We start from the raw sequence: 21584 nt of genomic DNA on the forward strand, positions 1-21584 counted from the left end.
AGGTGAGGCCCCATCGCCTCCCTCAGGCCGTCGGACCCCGGGGTACCCTCGCAGGGGAAGTCCTGGGGGTCCCGATGCTGTGTTGGCACACCGGGGTCACCCCAGGGCTGGAAGGCAGCTGGGGGGTGGCTGAGGCGGGCGGGAAGGTGCCGCTCTGGGGTTTTGGGGTGCGGGGTGGTGGCACCGACCCTGAGGGGAGGCTGAGGGGGGTCCAAGAGTTTCCTCTCCGGGACCGAGGCCGGCGAGCTGGGAGTGTGTAAATTGAGGGGGGGGGGGAGGTTCGGGGGATGCGGTGTGAGGGGCCCGGCCCCGCCGCCATGTTGTGCGGCCGCAGCGCTCCGGGCAGTACCACGGCAGCGCGGGGGGAGGCGCTGCTGCCTGGGCCCGGCCCGTACCACCGCGCTGTGCGGAGGGGGGGGGGGGGGAGGAGCGCGGTGCCTGGGGCCGTACCACCGCTCGGGGGGGGGAGAGTGGGGCGGGGCGGACCGCACCACTCGGGGAGGGGCGCGTGCGTGCGTGTGTGTGTGTATGTGTGTGTATTTCCCCCCCCCCCCCCCCCGCAATGAGTCCGCGCGCCCTTTGGCTCTCCCCGCCACTTCCCCTTCCCGCCACGCCCCGCGCTGATTGGTCGGTCTCGTCAGCCCGGGTTGGCCGCTGATGCGCATGCGTGGGACGAGAGGCCTGCCAGCGCTGATTGGCCAAAAAAGTAGGAAGGATTTCGGCCGCTCTCGGCCAATGGGCGCGCGACGCTGGCTCGGCGCGGAGGGCCGGGGAAGGGCGGGGGGAGGACGGCAGAACGTCCCCCTGAGGTCGCGCCGCGCTGATTGGGCAGATCACACGCGGCCCTGCTCTCTGATTGGGGGAGCGCCACGCCAAGGGGGCGGGAGGTTCGTCGGGCACCCCGCCCACCCGCGTCCCCGCTGCCCCCCCCGCCCCCCCCCGCTGGCGTGCCGCGAGGGGACGGGGGAGGGGAAAGGCCGCGACGTGAGCGCGCGACCCCGTCCGCCATTTTGTAGCGAAACGGCGGAGGCGAGAGGATAAAAGCGCGAGCGGCCCCAGCCCGGCGCCCCGCTCCGGCCCTCCTACGCCCCCTGAGGTGAGCTTCGCACCGCCCGCCGCGCACAGCGCAGCCCCGGGCCGCCCCGCGGGTGGGCTGCTGTGTGTGGGAGTACCGGAGCCTCCGGGGCGGCGGGGGTCGCGGCGCTGATCTGGCCACGGGGGTGGCGGGCGGCGGTGTAGGCCGCGGCGGGGACGGGCGCCGTGAGGTGAGGTGGGGAGGGGTGGCGGGGCCGGTAGAGGGAGCCCGCCTAGCCCGCCGTTTCCGGGGTGCGTGTGGGGCAGCCTGCGGGGCCCCCGCGGCCCGGCCTGGCCTGCGCCGCTCCCCGCCCCGGCCTTCGCCTATTCGCCGTCACCCGTTTCTTCAGCCGGCGTCCGATCGACAGGAGGAGCAGCCGAGCAAACTTTGAAGGGCTTTGCCTCGGCCCGGGCCGGTCGTGGCTCGGGGCGGGAGGCGCGGGCCGCTTGCAGGTCCCCGTGGGCTGCCGCCTGCGGCTCTTGGGGCAGGGAGGACGGCTCCGGTGGGCTGCACGGTGATCGTTTGGAGGTGGCACGGAAGTCTTCGGCTTTTGAGGTGTTTTTTAGCTGTTTTCTCTTCCCCGTCCGCTTTTGTAGCGTTGGTGGTGACAGGTGGAGGAGCTCTGAGGGACTCGGAACGCAGCCTGGTGCTGGGCCTGCCCCTAAGCTCGGTGGCCTCTTTAGGAGATCGGCATTGTTGTGACTTAACTAAAGAAAACAAGTAACCTGTAAACAGTGAGCTTTGGTAAATAAGCCGGTGACATAACCTTCCTGCAGACGGCACAGAACAAAAGCTTCTCAGTGCTGTCCTCCAGTTAAAAACATGCTGCCCAGTGAAATGGACTTGATTATTTTGACACTAGAAATAGCAACAGTTGGCTGTTTGACAGATGCTGTATTGTCAGAAATAGTTCCTCTGCAATAGTTCTCCAACTTGGAGTAGTACCCTGTTCTCTTTATACAATATGGCTAGTTAGCAGTCGTAGTTTAATTTCAACAAACCACAATTTCGACTGTATGTACAACAGAAGTGAGATAATACTAAAAAAATACAACACTTAGTCTGTTGAATCATCATGAGCTTAGACTGTTGTTGAATCCCTTGTTGGAAAGCATCCATTCTCAGTGGAACTTTTTTTTAAGCAGGTAACAAAACAGGTATGACACTGCACAAGTCATTCTTAGTGCGTGCAGCTTAAACACTTCCTGTTTCTAAGGTAACTACATTGGCATTGACTAAAATTATAGGCAGGAGTCTGGGCGAGGTGACTGTCTTATGTACAGGAAACTAACTTAGTTGTTAATGGACTTGTTTGTCCTTCCCAGGCTTGTTATTGTCCTGTTTTTTCTGCCCTTATGCTTTTAAGTTTGCTGTTAACTGTTGATCCTCTTGGCCCAGTATCTCCAAACTCATATCTGTATCTGTCTCTCCTCTTTAGAGAAATACCTAATCCTGTTTATCCTTCTAGAGTAGTGCTCCTAGATATTTAATTCATTTTAATTGATGCTGAAATGGCTCCTGTTGGTGTTCAGTTGAGTAAGTGGAAGAGAAACTGTGCAAATGTAACTTAGGAAAAACGAACAGTGACGTTTTGTGACCCTGTGATGGGTCATTGCTAGATCATGTTGGGAATTCTTATCACTGAGAGTCGTGGCTGAGGACGTGATTGTTTTAGCCAGATTTCTCTTTTGTTCTATAACTATCCCTACTATATGAACACTGCAGTTCTCCTTTGCCTTTTGAAATAGCATTTCGCTGTTCTAAAACACTTTTTGGAAGGGAAAAGAGCGCAAAGCCTTTAAGAACAAGTCCCTAAATTTCTTTAACTTCCCTCCAATGGAAACTTTATCCTGCAGTGTTTGACTGAAGGGGAAGTAGGAAGTGAGTTTCTTGGGTTTTTTTCATAAACAATCCTAGTGAGGTGTGAAAATGCCTGAAGCGGCCATGTCACGGTTGATGAATGCCCGATATATTTGAGGTAGGTTCCAAACCTGAAACTTAACTGGTCTTAATGTCTGGGATCAAACATATGTGCTTAGTTCAGCTGTTCTCTGTAAACTAAAGTTACCGGGTCTAATCAGCATCGTGGCTTCCAGTTGACTGGAATTGTGTGCAGTTTTCCAGTACGTGGAATGTTTAGGTGGCTTTTCTACGTGTAAACACCTACATTTGAACTGGTTGAATTAATCGGTAGCTTATTTTACTATTAATGTGACTTAGTAAGGTTTTTCTCTCTGGATTTCAAAGTGATAGACATCCTGAAATCTAGCTTAACTATGGTATGATTCAAAACCATGTTCCTTCCTTGGAGCACTTCTCGTGTGGGGCTTCTGAGACGTGTGCTGCTCTTCCATTTGTTCTGTTTTCGCATGGGTTTGAGAAGTGGGTAAGAGACCGTGTTCTGAAGAACAGGTTTGGCAGTGGTGCTTTTGGCGTGTTCTATGTGATGTTTTTTTGACAGGAGTTTAGAAGCTAATCAGCGAACGTGTTGCTTTGTGTCACTTGAGCTGTTTTATCCTCCACATGCAGTACATGTGGCCTAAAATCTTTACAGCTCTTGAAACCCAGTGGGAGTACTTACTCTGCAAAATACTGAAAAAATAATCCCAAGTTCAGCTTAAAGTAATTCTGAAATGACTTTCTTTGTAAGGCTGTTTCCAAATTTGTGGAAGGCTTCAGGTTTGTCAGCTTCAGCAGCAAGGCATAGTACTCCTGCTGATCTGCTTCAGGTTAGTAGAGAGAGTTTTTGTCAAACCTGACCACTGGTTACATATTAGCCCTCTCTATTTTGTGATTTTTGGATTCTTGCCTAAAATTGTATCGTATTTCTGTTTTAATAACCCAATGGAACTCTGCTGTTGAGAAGAATCTACTGAAATAGATGCCAAATGTTTTGCTGATGGCCTGTTGATTTCCTTAGAAAGTGTTGAGGCTGTGTAATACTGCAGATTTCAGTAAATATTTTCTACCTCTTAAAAATCAGTCAAGTTGCACAATGTAAAATGATAATCTTTCAAGAGCTCCAGGGTCCTGTGTCTGATAGCTTAATCCATTACTGTTATAGAAACTGTAATTGAAAGTAGCTAATTTTTGTCAGCAAATTTAAGATTTTTTTTGGTAAACTTTCTGGCTGAGGCATGAATTTTCTGAACCTGTAAAGATGACAGGTTTGCTCCGTGGACTGAAAGCTTCTTGAATTGTTGAGGCCAGTGTAGGGAGATTCATTCCCACTAAGAATATATGCATCTAAAAATAAAGTCTGCTTTGCATAGCATTCATAGCTTTCTCAAGCAGTGCTGTAGAAATTGAATTTTAGCCTTGTATTGAATGACCAGAGAGGTACCTGTGCACTTCTGCTTCCCGGGCAGGGCTTCCTTAATTACTCTGATTTTTATATACTACTGTCAGTTAGCTTGCACCATTTGAAACTCTAAAATGCTGTTAGCCTGATGCTTGAGAGATCTGTCAGGTTTTTTCTGTGTATCAGGATACATACTGTGCAAACCATATATTTAGAACATAAATAGGAAGCTGGTTCTTTCAGCTATTGTGTTCTGTCCTTGAATCGCGGTGTCTGCTCAGGCTCTTGTTCTGCTTACTTGAACGGGAAAATCCCATTTTGCCTCCAGCTTGGGTCCTCCGGTGGCACTACCAGATTTTGCGGTTAGAAAGTGGCAAAGCTGCTTGTGCTTCCGTGCAATTAAAGTACGGTTGAGGTGGTAGTCCCTGCTTTTCTTGGGAGAAGTCAGTGATGCTAATAGGGCGGTGGGATGGTGGGTGTCAGTGCTGGGCAGCGTGTTGTGTGGCAGCAGAGAGGGTCAGATCTACCACTGAGCCCAACTCAAGAGTTCCAGTACCAAAAAGCTTGATTTTTGGGTGGAGTAGGTGTGATTGTTGTGCTGTTTGTATTGGTCTGAGGAACAATACCCAGAGAAATGTGATTTTTTTTCTTCCTGGGGTGTGAAAGGCATGCTCTGAAACTTCTGTTACTGCCTTAAAAATGAGAGTTGGAGTTTTGGTTTGTGTCCTGTTCTTGAGTTCTTCAGGCTGGTTGCTGAAATCTGGGGCTCTGACAGGGACTGAATTCCCCTTGTTAGGTGCTTGTGGTGCCTTTTGTGGGTGTAAGTAGTCTGTCTGCTTGATTTTTAACATACGTTTTTCAGAAGATTGACATTGGTCCTGTATGTTACACCTTGTCTTGGAAAGCATCTACTTGTCATGCCCAGTGACACTTTCTGGATTATTCCAAAAGAGGAATAGAGGTTTAAAAAAAAAAAAAAAAAAAGCCAGGTACTGAGAAATCTTGGTAACTTTTGTGCCTATCCCCCTTGCTACAAAGCTGTTTCACAGTCAGTGGGCTTTTAAACCTGTAAATAAATGTAATGAATTATAGCTTGTCAGATGTAAGGAAAAAAAAAGAAAAATTGGAAGTCTTCTGTAATGCTTCTTGCTGCAGTTTTCAACATGCTCTGAAATTCTTTCGTAGCACAGCTGCCTTGTCATTGAAGAATGTTTTCAACATTATTGCTTGAATGTTTCTTTTTCATGAGATGTAAGGTTTTTTGTGTAAGATCTTATATAGTTTCTTGGAGTACGCAGGGTTTTCTGTGGCATAATGAAAGTCTGGAAGTCAGTCAGCATTTTGACTTTCCTTACAAATAGTTTACCCATGTTTTTATTTAATGTAATAAACTTTTCACAAAGAGCAGAATGACCTTCATCCCATGTGGTAGAATTTGCTGCTCCTGATGCTTTTGGTGTCTGTGGAGGATGAAGAGGAGAGAAGTTTTCACCAGATACTGCATGTAAACTTGCCTGTCCTGCTGCCTCTACCACCGAGGTTATGACCTGTGAGGAGTCTCCTGTATGGTGGCAGAAGTTTTGAAGTGTAGGCAGATGTTAAATAAGCTGTAGTTCTAAGTGTCAGCGCGTGAAAACCTTTGTATAAAGGCAGAGGGGGAAAGATTTTTCTGGTTCTACCCAGCACGGCCTTTTCAGTTCTTGTTTAATTCCTGCAGAAGGATGGCCAGCATGTCCAGCCATGCCGCTGCAGGGGTTGTTTTCCAAACTGATTTGCCCTAAGGGCTATGCATGCCAAGTTAACACATCACCTGTGTGATCCATCTCAATGATGAGGCAGAAATTGTGTACTGGTGGTTTTGGCTGTGTAGCCAAGACAGTAAAGCAATAGTTTTTGTTCTGAAAAAGGCATCTTCAGACTCTTGGCACGAAGCCTAGTGACCTTTGTGTTTTGATCAAGTAGAGCTTCAAAACAGTGACTCTCCAGCTTGATTCCTCCTCTGATAAATTACAGTGCTGCTTCTCGGAGCAGCTTACGGCTTCCTTTGAGACTCCTCAGACTGTTGGTTATGCAGGACTTGCTTTGGGATGCGATTTTATCACATTGGCAATCTGTAATTTAACAGACGAGATGTCAAGTGCCAAGTTTTGTGTTGTCATAGAAATTTATTAAGCTGGCAAGCTCTGCTGTTGTAGCTCACTGGAAAGCTGTTTTGTTTCGGTATAAGCCAAATGTTAGGGTTAGTTTATTGCAGTTCTTTGTGTGTGTTGCTCATTCACAATTGCTTGTTTTGGTGTGCACGGTTGAGTGCAATACTACTATGATGGTAGCGAGGCAAAATATCATGGAGATGGTTAAAAAGCACATTTTTTTTGTGTAAACTTGTGATCGATGCTCTGAATGATTCTGACCTCTGATTGTTGCTGTGTGGTATCTAATTCATTATGCATCTCGTTTTCTTTTTTCTCACAGTGCTGAAAGGGTAGTCATTCTTCTGACAGAGCTGTTTGCTAGCTCTTTCAGGCTGGCAAAATACAGAAATGAATAAATGTAGTTGGGTAGTGTGAAAACAACTAAGCTTGTGTTGTGAAAACTTAATAGTACTTCTTTTTCCTTGTGGACATAGTTATGTCAAATGGTTTATGTAAGTTAAGCTGTCAAACATGTCTGTACTATCAATTTCTTTGTTGAACTTTATTTTTTTATTTGTTGAACTAGCTTGTAAGCAAAAATATAAAAGAAAAAGCTCCGAGGCGTAGTGCTGAATTCTTGTAGGATTTAACTTTCTATGCTGTAGTGTCCTGGTGGAAGTAGAAAATACAGAGAAACCACTAACTGCTTTTAACACTTTATAAACAGCTTAAAGATTTTTTTAAATTAAAAATACCCTCAACCTAAAAAGCTTATTGTAAATTGACTGGCTCCATGACAAGATAACAGCAGTGCCTAGATTGTAGCTGTGAAGTTGCTACAGAACTTAAATCTAATGCAATATTGTCTTTCAGGTGCCATGTTTCAGAACAGAGGAAGACAACTGAGAAAGAAGAGCTGAAAAAAGCAACACAGAACCAGATACAGGCTAATTGGGGGAAAAAAATTAACCTGTCTCTGAGGTGACTAAAGGGGAATAATGGTGATTTTGCGCCGGGCTCGGCCGCCTGCTTCCGCCCCAACCAGCAATGAATCTTGACTCGCTCTCGCTGGCCTTGTCTCAAATCAGCTACCTGGTGGACAATTTAACCAAGAAAAACTACCGAGCCAGCCAGCAGGAAATACAGCATGTAAGTAAAGTAATGATGCTACAAAAGAAACTTCGGAAAGAAAAAATGGGGATGTCAAATGGAGTTTCTCTTCCCGTCTGAATTGCGCTGTGCAGTGCTCTTGTGTGCAGTACTGTGTACGGTTTTCTGCGGGGTTTTGAATTGCAGCTCATGTCTCTGATATTCCTGTTGGTTTCATCTGTCAGGTCATGGAATATGTCAGCTCAGAGCTGAGACCAGTAGTAACTCTGTAGTTGAATATTAGGATTAACTGCTGCTCTTGAGTGTGGTGTGCAAAGCTTTCCTAACTCCTTCAGGTTAAATCTTTCAACTTTTGGAGGTTCTGTAGAACACTGATTAGGAGAGAGAGAACATACGCATTTACTCTACAGAGCTGTTGCACTGAAAGTGTGAGTACATGGTTACTTACATCTGAATGCTTTCACTTACCTCAGATGAAGTTTTTTGTTCCTCATCTCATGCAATGAGGTGCAGCTTGGTGGTGAAATCAAGCTGACTTTCTTGGCGCTGGGTTTTCAAAAGGCAGGCAGAATAACTGTGGATTGAAACACAAATATCTGTGATCTGGGCAAGAATTCTGGTTTAACTGACCTTTTTAAAAATAGCTCTGACTAGCAGGACAGACTGAAAAACATTATCCACAGAGGAGTGCTTAGGAGGAAGTGAATGTTACTGAGCCAGTTTTAGAAACTGGTTTAGTTCAGTTCCCAGCAGACAGCTGGGCCAGTTCAATATTTTTTTTTCTTACCCTAGTGTGGTCCTGCAGTGATTTGAATCAGATTAGGAGGCCAGAGGTCTTAAGCAGAGTGTTTCTGGTAACAGCTGACTTCTTTAGAAGTGCATTCATTGCTTATCTTGAGTTGAAAGGGAATTCACTGCTTAAAAGGATCTTTAAGCCAGGAATAATACATCTCTTGTAACTTTCGTAAAGTTTCCATGTTTTTGCAAGTTGAGTACTTGGAGGGGGCTCATCTGAGATCATGCTGTCCTTGCGATCACTATTGCTTTCAACAGATGATTTTTGCAGCAAAATGTGACTGAGGTATGACTTGCAGATCTGTCACGAATGCTTATACAAAGGATATAAATGGTTTTTTTTGATTTGGGAGAAGATATGGTTGATCTGCCTTTCAGCTGGAATATAGATCTTTAAAACGGGGACAGATTGTTCCTTATCCTTCACAGCAGGCCGCTCAGACTCACTGTGTTGAGAGACTGGAAACTGGTCTGTGGAAATGGCTGTTTGGTTATAAGACAGAGCTCAGATTTCAAGACTAAATTCCTAAAATCTCCATGATTCCTTGTCTTTTTTTTAACTTCTTGGTATTACTTTACTTCTGTGGTTGCCAGTACAATTTTTCCTTTGTTGAAGAGATTATATGTGCATGCTCTAACTCTTTGTCTCACAGTACACTATGTGATGTAAATTTTTGGCATAATTCACTCAATTTTACAAAGCTTATATACACACAGAGCATGTGGAAAACCGTACTTGGAGCTGTTCTTGTCACAACTGACCAAAATGCCACTTGCATTTAAATACATCACAAGCATCACTGTGGCAAAGCTTGAGGAACTAACTTCTGCTTAAACATGCTTTCAGTAGTCATTTAATGTAGGTGATGCTTTAAGCCTGATTTAAAAAATAGAATGTATGTTAAAAACCTTTTATGCACTTGTCAGACAAATTCTAAAGAATGGCTTCCTCGAAAATGAGTATTTGTGGTCTCCATTTCCTGAATTAGTGGTAAAGAGAGCCTGGTTGGAGAGGAGGGAAGAGCTTTGCAGACAGATTCATCTAGGAAAGCAAAACTTCTTGGATCTAGAAAAACAGAGTTATTTTTGGTCTAACCCTGTGTTCGCCTAAACAAAACCCAACTTGTCTCTGTATGATAAACCAAAATATGGGTGGGTCAAACTTTATCCTCAGTCACAGACAGGCTGAGGTTGGAAGGGATGTCTAGAGGTCATCTGGTCCAACCTCCTGCTCAAACAGGGTCACCCACAGCTGGTTGTCTGGGAATGTCCAGCTCCATTGATGGAGACTCCACAACCTCTCTGGGCAGCCTGTGCCAGGGCTCAGTCACCCTCATGGTAAAAGATAGATAAGTTGGCCTTTACGGATTATTTTATGATTGGGTATGCTGTCTTGTAAATGTGAAGGCTGCCAGTACAAAGGTTTCTTTCAGCTCTTTTTACAGGAAACCTAGCAATTCTCATTCCCTGTTTCCTGGAAAAGCTTTTATGTGGATGTGGTTAGAGTTGAAAGATGCTGCACTGAACTTGTAGCCTTCAGTTCCCCTCCGCTCCATATGTTAAATTTTCCAATTATTAACCTTGTAAAGTTACTTTTATGCAAGGAAGCAATCTAATTCTGATGCAGAGAGGTTGTATTGATGGCTTTAGTATGTACAGTTTTCTTCCGTATCCATCTGTTTTGAATTCATCTCAGTCATGGCACCAGGTAGCTCCCAAGGAGTTTGATCCAGCTTCATGCCAGTCTCGTTACCACATCTAAATCTGTGTATTTAATTGGGATTGCCTAAATAAATTGCCTGTTTTCTGATGCCTGAGCTAACTAGTAGAACTTGCTGTCAATTCAGTTTTGCTGCTTTTTGCACGGATCTGAGCATCTTGCTACCTAACCATGGAGGATGGCTGCCTTCAAAGACAGTGCTGTCAACATAACTGAAGTGGGCTATTTATTCTGGACTGACATCTCTTGAGCACGTGTATTCTAGTCTCTGGTCAAGAAGCAAAGTTATATCTGACTGGGATGTTTCTTTCCAGCAGAACAAAACTTGACAGCCATTGGAATAAGCAGGCTGTGAGGGAAAGGGAAGCTTAGTGTCAGATAATGGTAGAAAAATTGAGATGAGAACAGTCAGAAACAGCAGAGCCGGAGCAGGCACAGCCTGAAGCAATGCTGTTTGCCTTTATGCACAAAGAATCTCCTGGCAAACGAGTATTTAGGATGGGGTGAAGCAGCGGGCTTGGTGGAGGCAGTCAGAGCACAGGCAGAGCTGCTGGCTTGTACTGGCATGTGTTGTGTCTGTCCTGCAGCTAGAAAGGGGGAAACAACGGCAATAATCTTGCCCATAAATGAAGGTTGGATTTGATGTTAGTTGCTACTATTTTGGCAAAAGAAGCAAGCTACTGGTCATTAAGTGACTTCAAATTTCTGCCAGTATGAATTTTATTAAAAATAAGTAATGCTGTCCAGTTAGATGAGGTTTGAAGAAATGACTAAACACTGAAACAACCTGAAGGTACTTCAAACAACAAGCTGATGAGCTGGTGTATAGCCAGGAGTTGAACTTCAGGCGAATGATGGGGGATGCTAACAAAAATGTAATAGTGTTTTCAAGGTTTCAGAATGAGTGATAGGTGTTGCAGATTAACAAATGCAGATCACCTATTTATGACTGAGTTATAGAGTTCAGTTGAATGAGCTGTAATGATGGGGGAAAGACTTGGTAAAAGGTCTCAGCTGCAGGTGTTCAGCCTGTAGTATTTGATTTTAAAGCTTGCTAATGAGCAAGTTTGAGCTGAACTCTTTCTTTAGATGGCAGGAAATGCTTCCTGTATGCTATTCCCTTTATGTCTTAGAAGACTGTGGAGTAATGGTGGCCAAGTTAGTCATGACCGGGAGACAGCATAGAAGCTGCCAGCAGGATCAGTGGAGATGCTGTTTGGTGGCTTGTCTCTGGGATAAATTCCTGCTACATGGCACAGATATGCACACTGTCCAAAGGCTGTCCTCTTGCAGAGTTGGGCACTGTAGCTGTGGGGAGAAGCGAGGCCATGACACCGTGGATTCTGGACTGCTTTGGTGGCAAAGAAGCTCGAAACCATGCTCTAAGTGACTTGAAAACCCTTTGTTATTTAGTTTTTTAGTAATACTACCCATGAAATGTGTGGCTTCTGTGTCAATGACTTGTCTAGATTCTTTCTTTATCTCTCAGTTTATGCTTTTCATTTACAAATAGGGTTAATGACTTGTTTTCTAGGTTACTGATTAAAAAGGAACATTGTTAGCAGTTTTGATAAAACCGTAGATGACTTAACCACTAGAAGTACTGCTGTATCCACAGTACTAAACCCAGATCTTGCTCTGTAATGACTGTTTGCTACCAAGTTGGTGTGTTTGACTTTTTTCCAGATTGTGAATAGGCACGGTCCCGAGGCAGACAGGCATTTACTACGCTGTCTATTCTCGCACGTGGATTTCAGTGGCGATGGTAAAAGCAGTGGCAAAGATTTCCATCAGGTAAGGTTTGCACTGAGGCATCTGCTTATTAGTTTTGGTTGTTACAAATCTGCAATAGGATTTGATCCATTTTAAGCGCAAAGGCAGGTTAGAGGTAGAAGCTTCAAGCAAACTTCTGGTGTATGGCCTTTCAATTGCAAGCACCTTTTGCCAGTCCTCAAGTCAGAAGGCAACAAATTGTTGATACCTGAGTCTTACAGTCCCTTGATCTGGAAAAACAAATAGCTTCAGCACAAATTGATCTCCCTGCCACATGCAGGGCTCTATTTTGAAAGCCTTTCTTTGTCTTTTAAAACTTTGTCCACCTCCACTGACTGGCACTTCTGATGCTGGCTGTGTTTTCATCCTTAAGCAAGGCCTCCTTTGCCACAGACTTTTTAGCTCACAAACAGGAATCAAATATTCTGAGATTGTCTTTTGCAATGTGTGAGGATGCTTACAGAAAATGAAACATTGTATGCATGATGGAGAATAGTCACTTTCTCAGTCTTAAAAAAAAAACAAAAACCCAAACTAAACCTGAAGAAAACTTGACTGAAAAGAAACTAGTTAATGTTAACGAGAATTTAGGCATTTACAAGACTTAGGCACCTTATCTTTGTTCAGTTTTACTGCACAGAGTGCAGTTTTACTGCACAGAGTAAAAGTTTTGGTTTATTGTCCTGCTACAAAATCATATGTGTGTTCAAGTTACCTTGTTCTTTTCAGACTCAATTTCTGATCCAGGAGTGTGCGTCGCTGATTACAAAACCAAACTTTATCTCGACGCTGTCCTACGCCATTGACAATCCGTTGCACTATCAGAAGGTTTGTATGCTTCTTGAAGGGGATCCCCATCGCAAACTGCAGTGAATTGGTCTGCAGGAAAGAAACCACCTGGTTTTCCCTTGTGGTTTTCCTGGGTTTTTTTATGGCTGAGTGATTGTACTAAAGTCTTGAAAAATTGAGCTTGCCTAGAAGTTGGGGGGGGGGCTTGTTAAACAGAGCAAGTTATTTGATCACTTGGAATGACTGCAAACTAATTTTAAAGCTTAATCTAACGTTAGTACTTTATGGCTTGTTTGTGGCAGTGAGAACCAAAATAAATCATCGGTGCTCGTGTTTCTTTCCATATGAAAGCTGTGATGGGGGTTTAATAGTGGAAAAAGTGGGATATGCAGAAGAAACGTTTAGTTTAGATGTATCCAAAAATAGTTCCAAAGATACTTGTTTAGCCACATAAGCTTTGTGTTAACCTACAGCAGAATAGTTACTAATATTCCAGACCTGCAAATGGACTCTAGATAGCCTGCCATGTTATGAATGAGACTAATCCCATAACAGCTTCCGTTTCACTCTTCTTACCTGTTTCAGAGTCTAAAGCCTTCACCCCATTTATTTGCCCAATTGAGTAAAGTCATCAAATTAAGTAAAGTTCAAGAGGTAGGTGAACATTTATTTCAAAAATATTTTAATGTGTTTTGACTAAGCTTGTTAGAAAGGAAGATGTTCCCTTACTATGATGTTTGCTCTTGTTCGTAGGTGATTTTTGGTCTCGCTTTACTGAACTCTTTCAGCTCAGATCTACGAGGTTTTGGTAAGTGAAGCTTCCAAAAAGTGCTGCAGCAGGGATAACTGTTCTTTTTAAGCAGCGGCCTGTCTAGATGGATAGATGTGTGCCTGCGTGACCCTAGTAACGCGAGACCTCGCAATTAGTGGTGCCATTGAAGTCTAATGCCATTTTGAGAGGGGCACTAGATAGCACGGTCATCTTGCTAGATAATGAATCAGATTGAGGTTCTGTGATATATTACCTTTTAGTTGTCCATTAATATTTGAGTTCTGAGGTATGGTTTATGAGACTTTGATTTAAATCTGAGCTGTTGTGGCTAGTGGTAAACCAACTCAGATTAAGAGGATGGTACCTAGTTAGAAAGAGTCTTCATATTAATAAGAAATTTTAGGTTTTGACTCTAGCCTCTTTTGTTTTCAAAAGCTGCCCAGTTTATCAAACAGAAACTCCCGGATCTTTTGCGCTCTTACATTGACGCGGACGTCAGTGGAAATCAAGAAGGTGGCTTCCAAGATATTGCAATAGAGGTCCTGCACCTTCTCCTCTCCCATCTCCTTTTTGGGCAGAAGGGAGCCTTTGGGGTAGGACAGGAACAGATTGACGCTTTCCTCAAAACATTACGTAGAGGTAAGTGTGGTGTTCAGGAAGCCTTGACTAAGTGCAAACTTGAAAAATGGGGTTTTGTAACTTATTGTCAGAGCAGACTGTTGCTGAAATGGTGGGGCAAAACTCAGTAAAACTTTCATAAACTTCTGTTGATTTAAACTCTAGTTCATATCCTGGAAGCTACCACGATCCTTGTGTGATGACGGGTGACATTATTGATATGGTAGTCTCTTCCTTTCTGAAACAACAGCGTTTTGCTGTAAACCCATCAGAATAAGGAGGACCTGGACTCGAAGCTAACTGAATTTAACTCAACTTACGCCTTGGTTCGGCACAAACCTAGAGGGAGGCACCTTTTTGTACAGGAGCAAAATGTTTGTTCTATTCACTTAAGTGTAACTTCTTAGTTCATACTTGCTTTAATGAAGATTAACATCTGATCCTCTCATTACTGTGTGTGTGTGTCAAACTTTACTTCCCTGGAAGACAGAAGGGAGTATTCTCTTTCCATGCCCAAGTGCCTGGCTTAGATTTGCTAGACTTCTTAGACTCAATAGCAGCTCCTTTGTATCCTAATGCTTCCTGATTTGGAGGAGAGGCTTTTGCTCTGCTGCTGTATTGTTTCCTGCTCTGTGCTTTTTTTGGATGACTGCTGTTAGTGACATTCTAGTTCTAAACTTAACCACCAGCACAGCTGTGGTGAACCTGTATGAACCTAGTCTGTTCTACATTCTTCTCTAGGAATATCCAAGTGCTGGAGAACTGGGAGGTGGGATGGAGGGATGCTGCATGAGTGTGCCCTCTTGATTTCTGCAGCAGCAGGGAAACTCTAGCACAGCAGTCAAGTTATTCTGAATAGTCGCTTGCATGCAACTGGTGTTCTGGGGTTTTTTGACGCTTTTTTTGTTACTCTTGCCCTCAGATTTTCCCCAGGAGCGTTGCCCTGTGGTGCTTGCACCACTTCTATACCCTGAAAAACGGGACATTCTAATGGACAGGATCCTGCCTGATTCTGGAGGGATAGCCAAAACCATGATGGAGAGTTCCCTGGCAGATTTCATGCAAGAAGTTGGCTATGGCTTTTGTACAAGGTTTGTAGGAAAATGTTATTTTCAAGCATCTTGGGTGGCAGTGGTTTTCTTGTTTCTTTAGGCAAAAGGTAAAGGAACAGTTAAAGTACTGAAATAACTAGAATCTCATTAAGTATTATGGGGTCATTTGTTTTAATTCCTGTTTTATATTTTGCTTTCTTCTAATGTGTATAGCATGTCTGTTGAGATGGTGTAGGATTTTGTCACGGTGAGGAGTGCTAGGTAAAGGTATTCAAATTCCCTGTGAAGGTTTTATAAGAATTGGACCATCACCCTTTTTTTTAAAGTAAAACCAAAGTGGGTAGGTAGGCATAAATTCCAACTAAATCCTACTAGATCTTTGGAAGAACTTTGCTCTTGTGACACCCTTGTTAGCTCACTGCCCACATGAAATAGATTACAGGTAATAGTTTCACTTCAAGAGAGTTGACCAGCAGCAACTTTCTTGTTTAGATTGAGTTTTGATCAGTGTGGTACACAGTAAGATTGAGGTTATTTGTAGCTGTAGAACCTAATTATGATAGTGAATTGCTGGCAGTAAAGCAGAGTATCTTGACAGCTGCATCAGTCTTTGCCTGCTTAGGCTTATTTTGGTAAAAATAAAGCGGTCTTACGCACAAACCCAGGGCGAGTTTATATTTGTAGGTGTGCATTACCCACATCTTCAATAGCGTTCCGTATTCTTGCACTTTGCCCCTAGTCTGAAATTGTAGATGGGCAGCTCTGTTAACTTGCTGGGGCTGTGTGAAACGAGCTGTCATCCAGAGAGCTGTGTGGTGTGAGCAGGGCTAAAGACCCAGCACAAGTACTGCATTGCATGGGCTATTTGTTCATATACACGTGAGAATTGGAATACTTACCAGAAAAGTGGAAGAAGGTAGACTTTAGTCATAAGCTGTCTATTAAAGAGTTAATTGGAATATAGTAAAAGTTTATATCTACTGCTAGGTATACTGCTGTATATCTGTCTGCACAAATCCAGCTCAATTTTTGAATGCAGTTTTTAAGGATTTAGGATAGTGCTCTAATACTGGTAGTAATAACAGGAGCCTGCAAGTGTGTGGCTGGTTTTGAAGGAGGCCTTGGTCTTAGCCCTCAGTATGAACCTAACATTTATTTTTAAAGGAACATTCACTTTATGCTTAAGCTAAGAGAAGTAAATGATTCTGCATTTTAAAAGAAAGACTACTTTGGGGAGGTGATCAAATTTCAAACTTACTAACAGAAGTTTCTGTTTATACACTGAAGTAAGGGGACACAATGTAAGTGTGTTGGAAGATATTGAAAATTATTTCCTTTAACATGTGCCTGTTAATGAAACACTTTTTTGATCTAGAGTGATGCTGTATAAATCTTGTTGGCCTAACCATAGAGTGTTCAGAGTGAAACAAAAATTGCAAAAAAGCCTCTAGTTCTCAAATTTGAACTTAAGCATCTGCTCATTGTTTGCTCTTTTGGCTCCATGAAGGTTTTGCTTGTGACCTCTGATCAGGGATGCCATGCCTTGCATCAGGTGAAAAGGCACACCTTCACAGCTTACCGTTTGAGCAGTGCACGTCATTGTTTTGAAACGTGCATTCTCAGATCCTTTGTTTCATTTCTAGCTAGCAGAAAACTTCATTCTTTGAAGCTCTGTATCACAGGTCAACACATGGAAGTGTTTTTAACAGAAAACAGTGCTAAACCTACCCTGTGCTTTTACTTTGACAGAGCATAGCCTGTAAAACATGTCTCACTGTCACTTAAGAAGACCTAGCTTTGAATTGAATACATGGCACTGTATGTTTCATAGAAATAATTGCATGGACTTTCTACTGAATTTCTCTTGTTCTACAATTTTGTTACGGTGGATCATTTGACTTAACTTGAGTAAATGGTTGTATTTTACAGTTAGCGATTAGTTTTTCCCAACAGCATGTGCTGTTCCAGTTGTACTCATGGGTCTTGTTTTGGTCTGTCTTCTGTTGTGCCACGGTGAAACCTGCTTTAGTACTAAGGTGTCTCTGTTTTGTTGCATCTTAGTGTCGAAGAATGTCGCAACATAATCATGCAGTTTGGTGTTCGGGAAGTCACGGCTGCCCAGGTTGCCAGAGTTTTGGGGATGATGGCCCGAACTCATTCGGGGTTGACGGATGGTATTCCATTACAAGTGAGTGCCCTACTGGGGTGGGGGTTAGATGTATTTTAATCAGCATAAAATGAGGAGTTAAAAGTGCTAGCCTCTAGTAACTTTAAAATTGCTTTTATTATTCAACACTTCTACTGTTCTGCCATAAATGTCTGTAATACGTTCTTGCATGAAAGATTCTCAGAAGTACACAAGTGGTGTCCTTACTGGTCTGAACTTTTACCTTCATAGTGCTGGGACTTCTGTAGCTAGTGGCTTTTGAGACTGCTTTATCTTTAACTAGTATTTGATTGAGTGTATTTAACTTGCAGTCTATTTCGGCTCCTGGCAGTGGGATTTGGAGTGATGGGAAAGATAAAAGTGATGGAGCACAAGCCCATACCTGGAATGTGGAGGTCTTAATTGATGTTCTTAAAGAGCTGGTAAGTTTTGTGGGCATCCTGGTCTTTTATGCGGAATATCTGAAAGAAGGGCATGTCTCAGTGTGAATATAAAGCTTTTTTAGCTCCTAGCAGCCTGAATGACTTTAAATCTCATTAATGTAATTGCACTGCTGTACTTCAATGATTGTATTTTTTCTTCTTGAACAAGAATATTTTGAGGAATTGTGGGAAATAAAAGCTGCTCACATGGTTAATTTGGGTGTAACTTGAGATTTATTCCACACTGCTCCCATGTACTCAGCGTGTGTTCGCTGAGGGGTTTTGTGTTCGAAGAACTTATTTCTGACATTGGAACAGAGTATGTGTGTCGGGGATCTTGTTTTGAAAAACTTCTTGCTGTGGGTGTTAATGTTAAAAATGAAACAAAATATTTTTGTAGCTACTTATTCCAAACTCTGAATGCTTCTTCTGTATGATGACACTTCAGAAATAGGAAAGTTCTTCCACCACTTTATAAGCTGCAATTTTTTGTAATTAACAGTGAAACATGAGTACCATTTACTTTGCCTACATTATGTTGGGTGATTTTATTTTTTTTCCATATGTACCCTCTAATCTATGCAGGAGTGACTGGTTTTGTATGGTTTTATTTTAAACCTTGGAACATAGAACTAGCTTTGTCTTTGGTTCTCACCTGTGTCTCCAAGGAGTGGTTTGTGTTCCACAATGGCCGTAGTTCCCTCTAAGCTCCTTACGGAGCATCCTCCAAGCATCCTTATGGCTTCACGCTATTGCTGAAAATGTAATAGGTGCTTTGTAAGTACTTGCACTGTACATTCTTCAAAAGGAAAAGCAAGTTCTGCTTGCCAGTGTGTCAGACCCTTCTGCCTCTTGTTGGAGGGCATGTGGAAGTCTAGAAAAGGAATGAGTTAGTATGCTAAGAAAAAAGCTATGTTGTGGTTTTTTGTGGATTTTTTTTAAGACTTGTTAATGAAATGATCGGAAGGATAAACAACTACTGCCTGTAGTGCTGAGGAAGTGCAATCTCACAGGCTAGTTTCAAATATTCACTTGCACCAAGTTCTCACAACTGTCTAAATCCTATTCTTTTTAAAACAGAAATCTTGCTTTTAACTAAAAGTCGAGTTGGTATTAAGCTGGATAAAATACTGATGAAGAAGCGTTCTTACAAGTCAGTCCTGAAGGTTGTAATATTCATGGCTGACTACTCTGTTGTTTTTGTGGTTGCAGAATCCTAGCCTGGACTTCAAAGTAGTAACCTATGAGTTGGACCATCCAGGATTTCAGATTCGTGACAGCAAGGGCCTGCATATTGTAGTGTTTGGCATCCAGAGAGGGCTGGGCATGGAAGTTTTCCCAGTTAATGCCATATACAGACCTTGGAAGCATGCAGAGGGCCAGGTAGGTTTACCAGCATTTCTCCTGTATCTGTGCAATGCTTGGGAACTTCCTGAATTTCTTGAATGGCAAATGTGGATCGGTAATGTGAATTTTTAGACAAGCTACACTTGAGAACTTGGTCTGTGAGGTGCAGGCCTCAGATATGTTACTGAAGTACAGTCTGTTAGTTGAACGGTGTCTGCGCTGTTGGGAAGGAGATGGTTGCTTGCTCTATGCGTGTGACACCACCTTTGGTTTTAGCGGAGTTCTGATGTGTAATGTGGCTGAGTGTAGAACTGTTACTGCATGGCTGTGCTCTGGAGTTTTTACCTGGTTACACAAAAAGGCTAGAGCTTTGTCTGCAGAATGCAGCTTTGTGCAAAGAGGTGCCCTCAGCACACCTGTGTGTGGCACTTCCAGAAATCCTGGAAGAGTGAAGTGCAGTCTTACCTAAAACATATTGGTAGGAAGTCTTGGCTCATTTCTACTGCTTTGTTGATTTGTATTGTTCTCAGAAATGTCTGAGTTGATAAAGTAGAAGGAACTTTGAAACTCTAAATATCTAAACTATTTTTTGATGTCTTTTATTCCAGCTCTCCTTCATTCAACATTCCCTCATAAACCCCGACATCTTCTGTTTTGCTGACTACCCTTGTCATACTGTTGCCACAGACATCCTGAAAGCACCACCAGAGGATGACAATCGAGAAATTGCTACATGGTAAACCTGCTGTCAACTGCTTTTTATACCTAGAGTTAGAGTAAGATTACTTGTCTGGTCTATCTTCATGCAACCAGATTTATTTGTAGCTGTGTGTGCATCCCAGTAGATCAGCCATTAATATTTGTTCCACGTTTGGTGAAAGTTCCCGTATTATCAGTACTTCCTTTCCTGCTTTTATTGGATTTTTCTGGTTGTCCGGAGAATTTCTGCTAATGTATTTTGGCAGATACTGTGAGCTGAGAGAAGGGGGTCGAGGAGTTGTGAACTTAAATCTGTCTTTCCCAGGATGACATTAGAGAAACTTGCTCTACTTGTATGAAAGACCACCTTGGATTTAAATAGTAAATTTATATAGCTATTACTGAGTTAGTGCATAAAGCTGGCTAGTGTGACTTTCTGGGTGACCTTTGCACCCCTTCTTTTGATACAGCTGATATCAGTGAAGATATTTGCTTCTATTTCCATTGTATGACCCAAAAAGAGGGAATTGGAGGATGGGGAATATGAGTGAAGTGGGAGAAGGCAGCAATGGTTACTTGACTGTAAAGCAGACAAAGCAAGTAAAATATCTTCACTGAGTTTGACAGGTGGAGACCCAGAGGTGTTATTCCATTTCTGGAAGTGATGTTTCAAGCAAAATTATCCAAGTGACCCACCTCAACCTGAATTTTTTCAACATCAGCTTTCAGTTTTCCCTCTTCCCTAACAGAATCAGAAGCTCTTAAGCTGTGTTTGCCAAAAAAAGGGAGGGTTTTTTATGATTAAGAGTGCTCTTGTAAGCCTAATTGTATGTGATAAGAGCTGCAGTATCAGGTTGTTTGCAGTGGATGTTACTCTGTTGTCTTACAGCTGTTGCTACAAAATGCTTGAATACCAGGATCTTGTAAGCTAACTACTTTGTAACTTTTGTGGGGGGCTTGTCTGTTTGTTTTCTTTTTTTCTTTTGTTAGGAAGAGCCTGGATTTGATTGAATCTCTGTTACGATTGGCAGAAGTGGGACAGTACGAGCAGGTTAAGCAGCTCTTCAGTTTTCCTATCAAGCACTGCCCAGATATGTTGGTATTGGCCTTACTGCAGATCAACACTTCCTGGCATACCTTGCGCCATGAACTCATCTCCACGCTCATGCCAATTTTCCTTGGCAACCATCCCAACTCTGCCATCATTTTGCACTATGCGTGGCACGGACAGGTAAGTATTTTCACTGGAGTGTGCCTGTAGTTTGTTCATGTAACTGAAAGCTTGTTAAATGGGTCGAACAGTTAGAACGGCAATGCTTCTTGTAGTTTGAGCTGGGTAATTTTAAACACAAGAGATAAATTATCAGTAGTTTATGTGAAGTAATGCGAGTCGTCTCCTCCCTGTCTTGAAGCAAACTGTTGTGATTTGATTTTCTTTGGGGAAATATATTCAGAACAAAGAAATAATATTCACTGAGAAAATATTCCTGCAAAAGTAGAGATCAGTTATGCTTGGCTTTTTTAACCTTTCAGTTTTAACCAAAGTTAACCAATGTTTGATTTTTAAAAAAAAAAAAAAAAACACCAAAAATCCCACAACAGCAATACTCCCCCCCCCCCCCCAACCTCTTAACTTCACAAATTTAAAGTGTAGAAACTCGAAGCAGTAAGAGGTGAGGAGGTTTAAACCAAAATAACCTCAGCTGTACTTGCTAAAAGATGGAGGCTATTCTACATATAAGGAAACTTCTGGAAACTTTTCTGGAAACTTAGGACTGGCTGCTGACCTTCAAGGAGAGCTTCCATTAGAGA

General features: G+C 43.1%; 1 protein-coding gene across 13 annotated transcripts in view; it reads left to right on the forward strand.

The window, feature by feature from the left end:
- Window positions 1-941: 941 nt before the first annotated feature.
- The window catches only part of CNOT1 (CCR4-NOT transcription complex subunit 1), a 59069-nt gene continuing 38426 nt past the window's right edge, over window positions 942-21584 (forward strand). For 12 of the 13 annotated variants that reach the window (XM_054840303.1, XM_054840309.1, XM_054840305.1 and 9 more), the window contains exons 1-13: window positions 942-1096; window positions 7382-7657; window positions 11820-11927; window positions 12636-12734; window positions 13281-13349; window positions 13449-13503; window positions 13903-14106; window positions 15008-15176; window positions 17199-17325; window positions 17616-17726; window positions 18939-19109; window positions 19682-19809; window positions 20763-21003. In XM_054840303.1, the coding sequence (XP_054696278.1) occupies window positions 7556-7657; window positions 11820-11927; window positions 12636-12734; window positions 13281-13349; window positions 13449-13503; window positions 13903-14106; window positions 15008-15176; window positions 17199-17325; window positions 17616-17726; window positions 18939-19109; window positions 19682-19809; window positions 20763-21003 (1584 nt within the window). In that variant the 5' untranslated portion in view covers window positions 942-1096; window positions 7382-7555. Of the gene's footprint in view, window positions 1097-1412; window positions 1631-7381; window positions 7658-11819; window positions 11928-12635; window positions 12735-13280; window positions 13350-13448; window positions 13504-13902; window positions 14107-15007; window positions 15177-17198; window positions 17326-17615; window positions 17727-18938; window positions 19110-19681; window positions 19810-20762; window positions 21004-21584 lie in introns of those variants that run through there. The other variant, XM_054840304.1, reaches the window with a different exon arrangement.

This window comes from Grus americana, chromosome 13 (assembly GCF_028858705.1).
Source record: "Grus americana isolate bGruAme1 chromosome 13, bGruAme1.mat, whole genome shotgun sequence".
Taxonomy (NCBI): Eukaryota; Metazoa; Chordata; class Aves; order Gruiformes; family Gruidae; genus Grus; species Grus americana.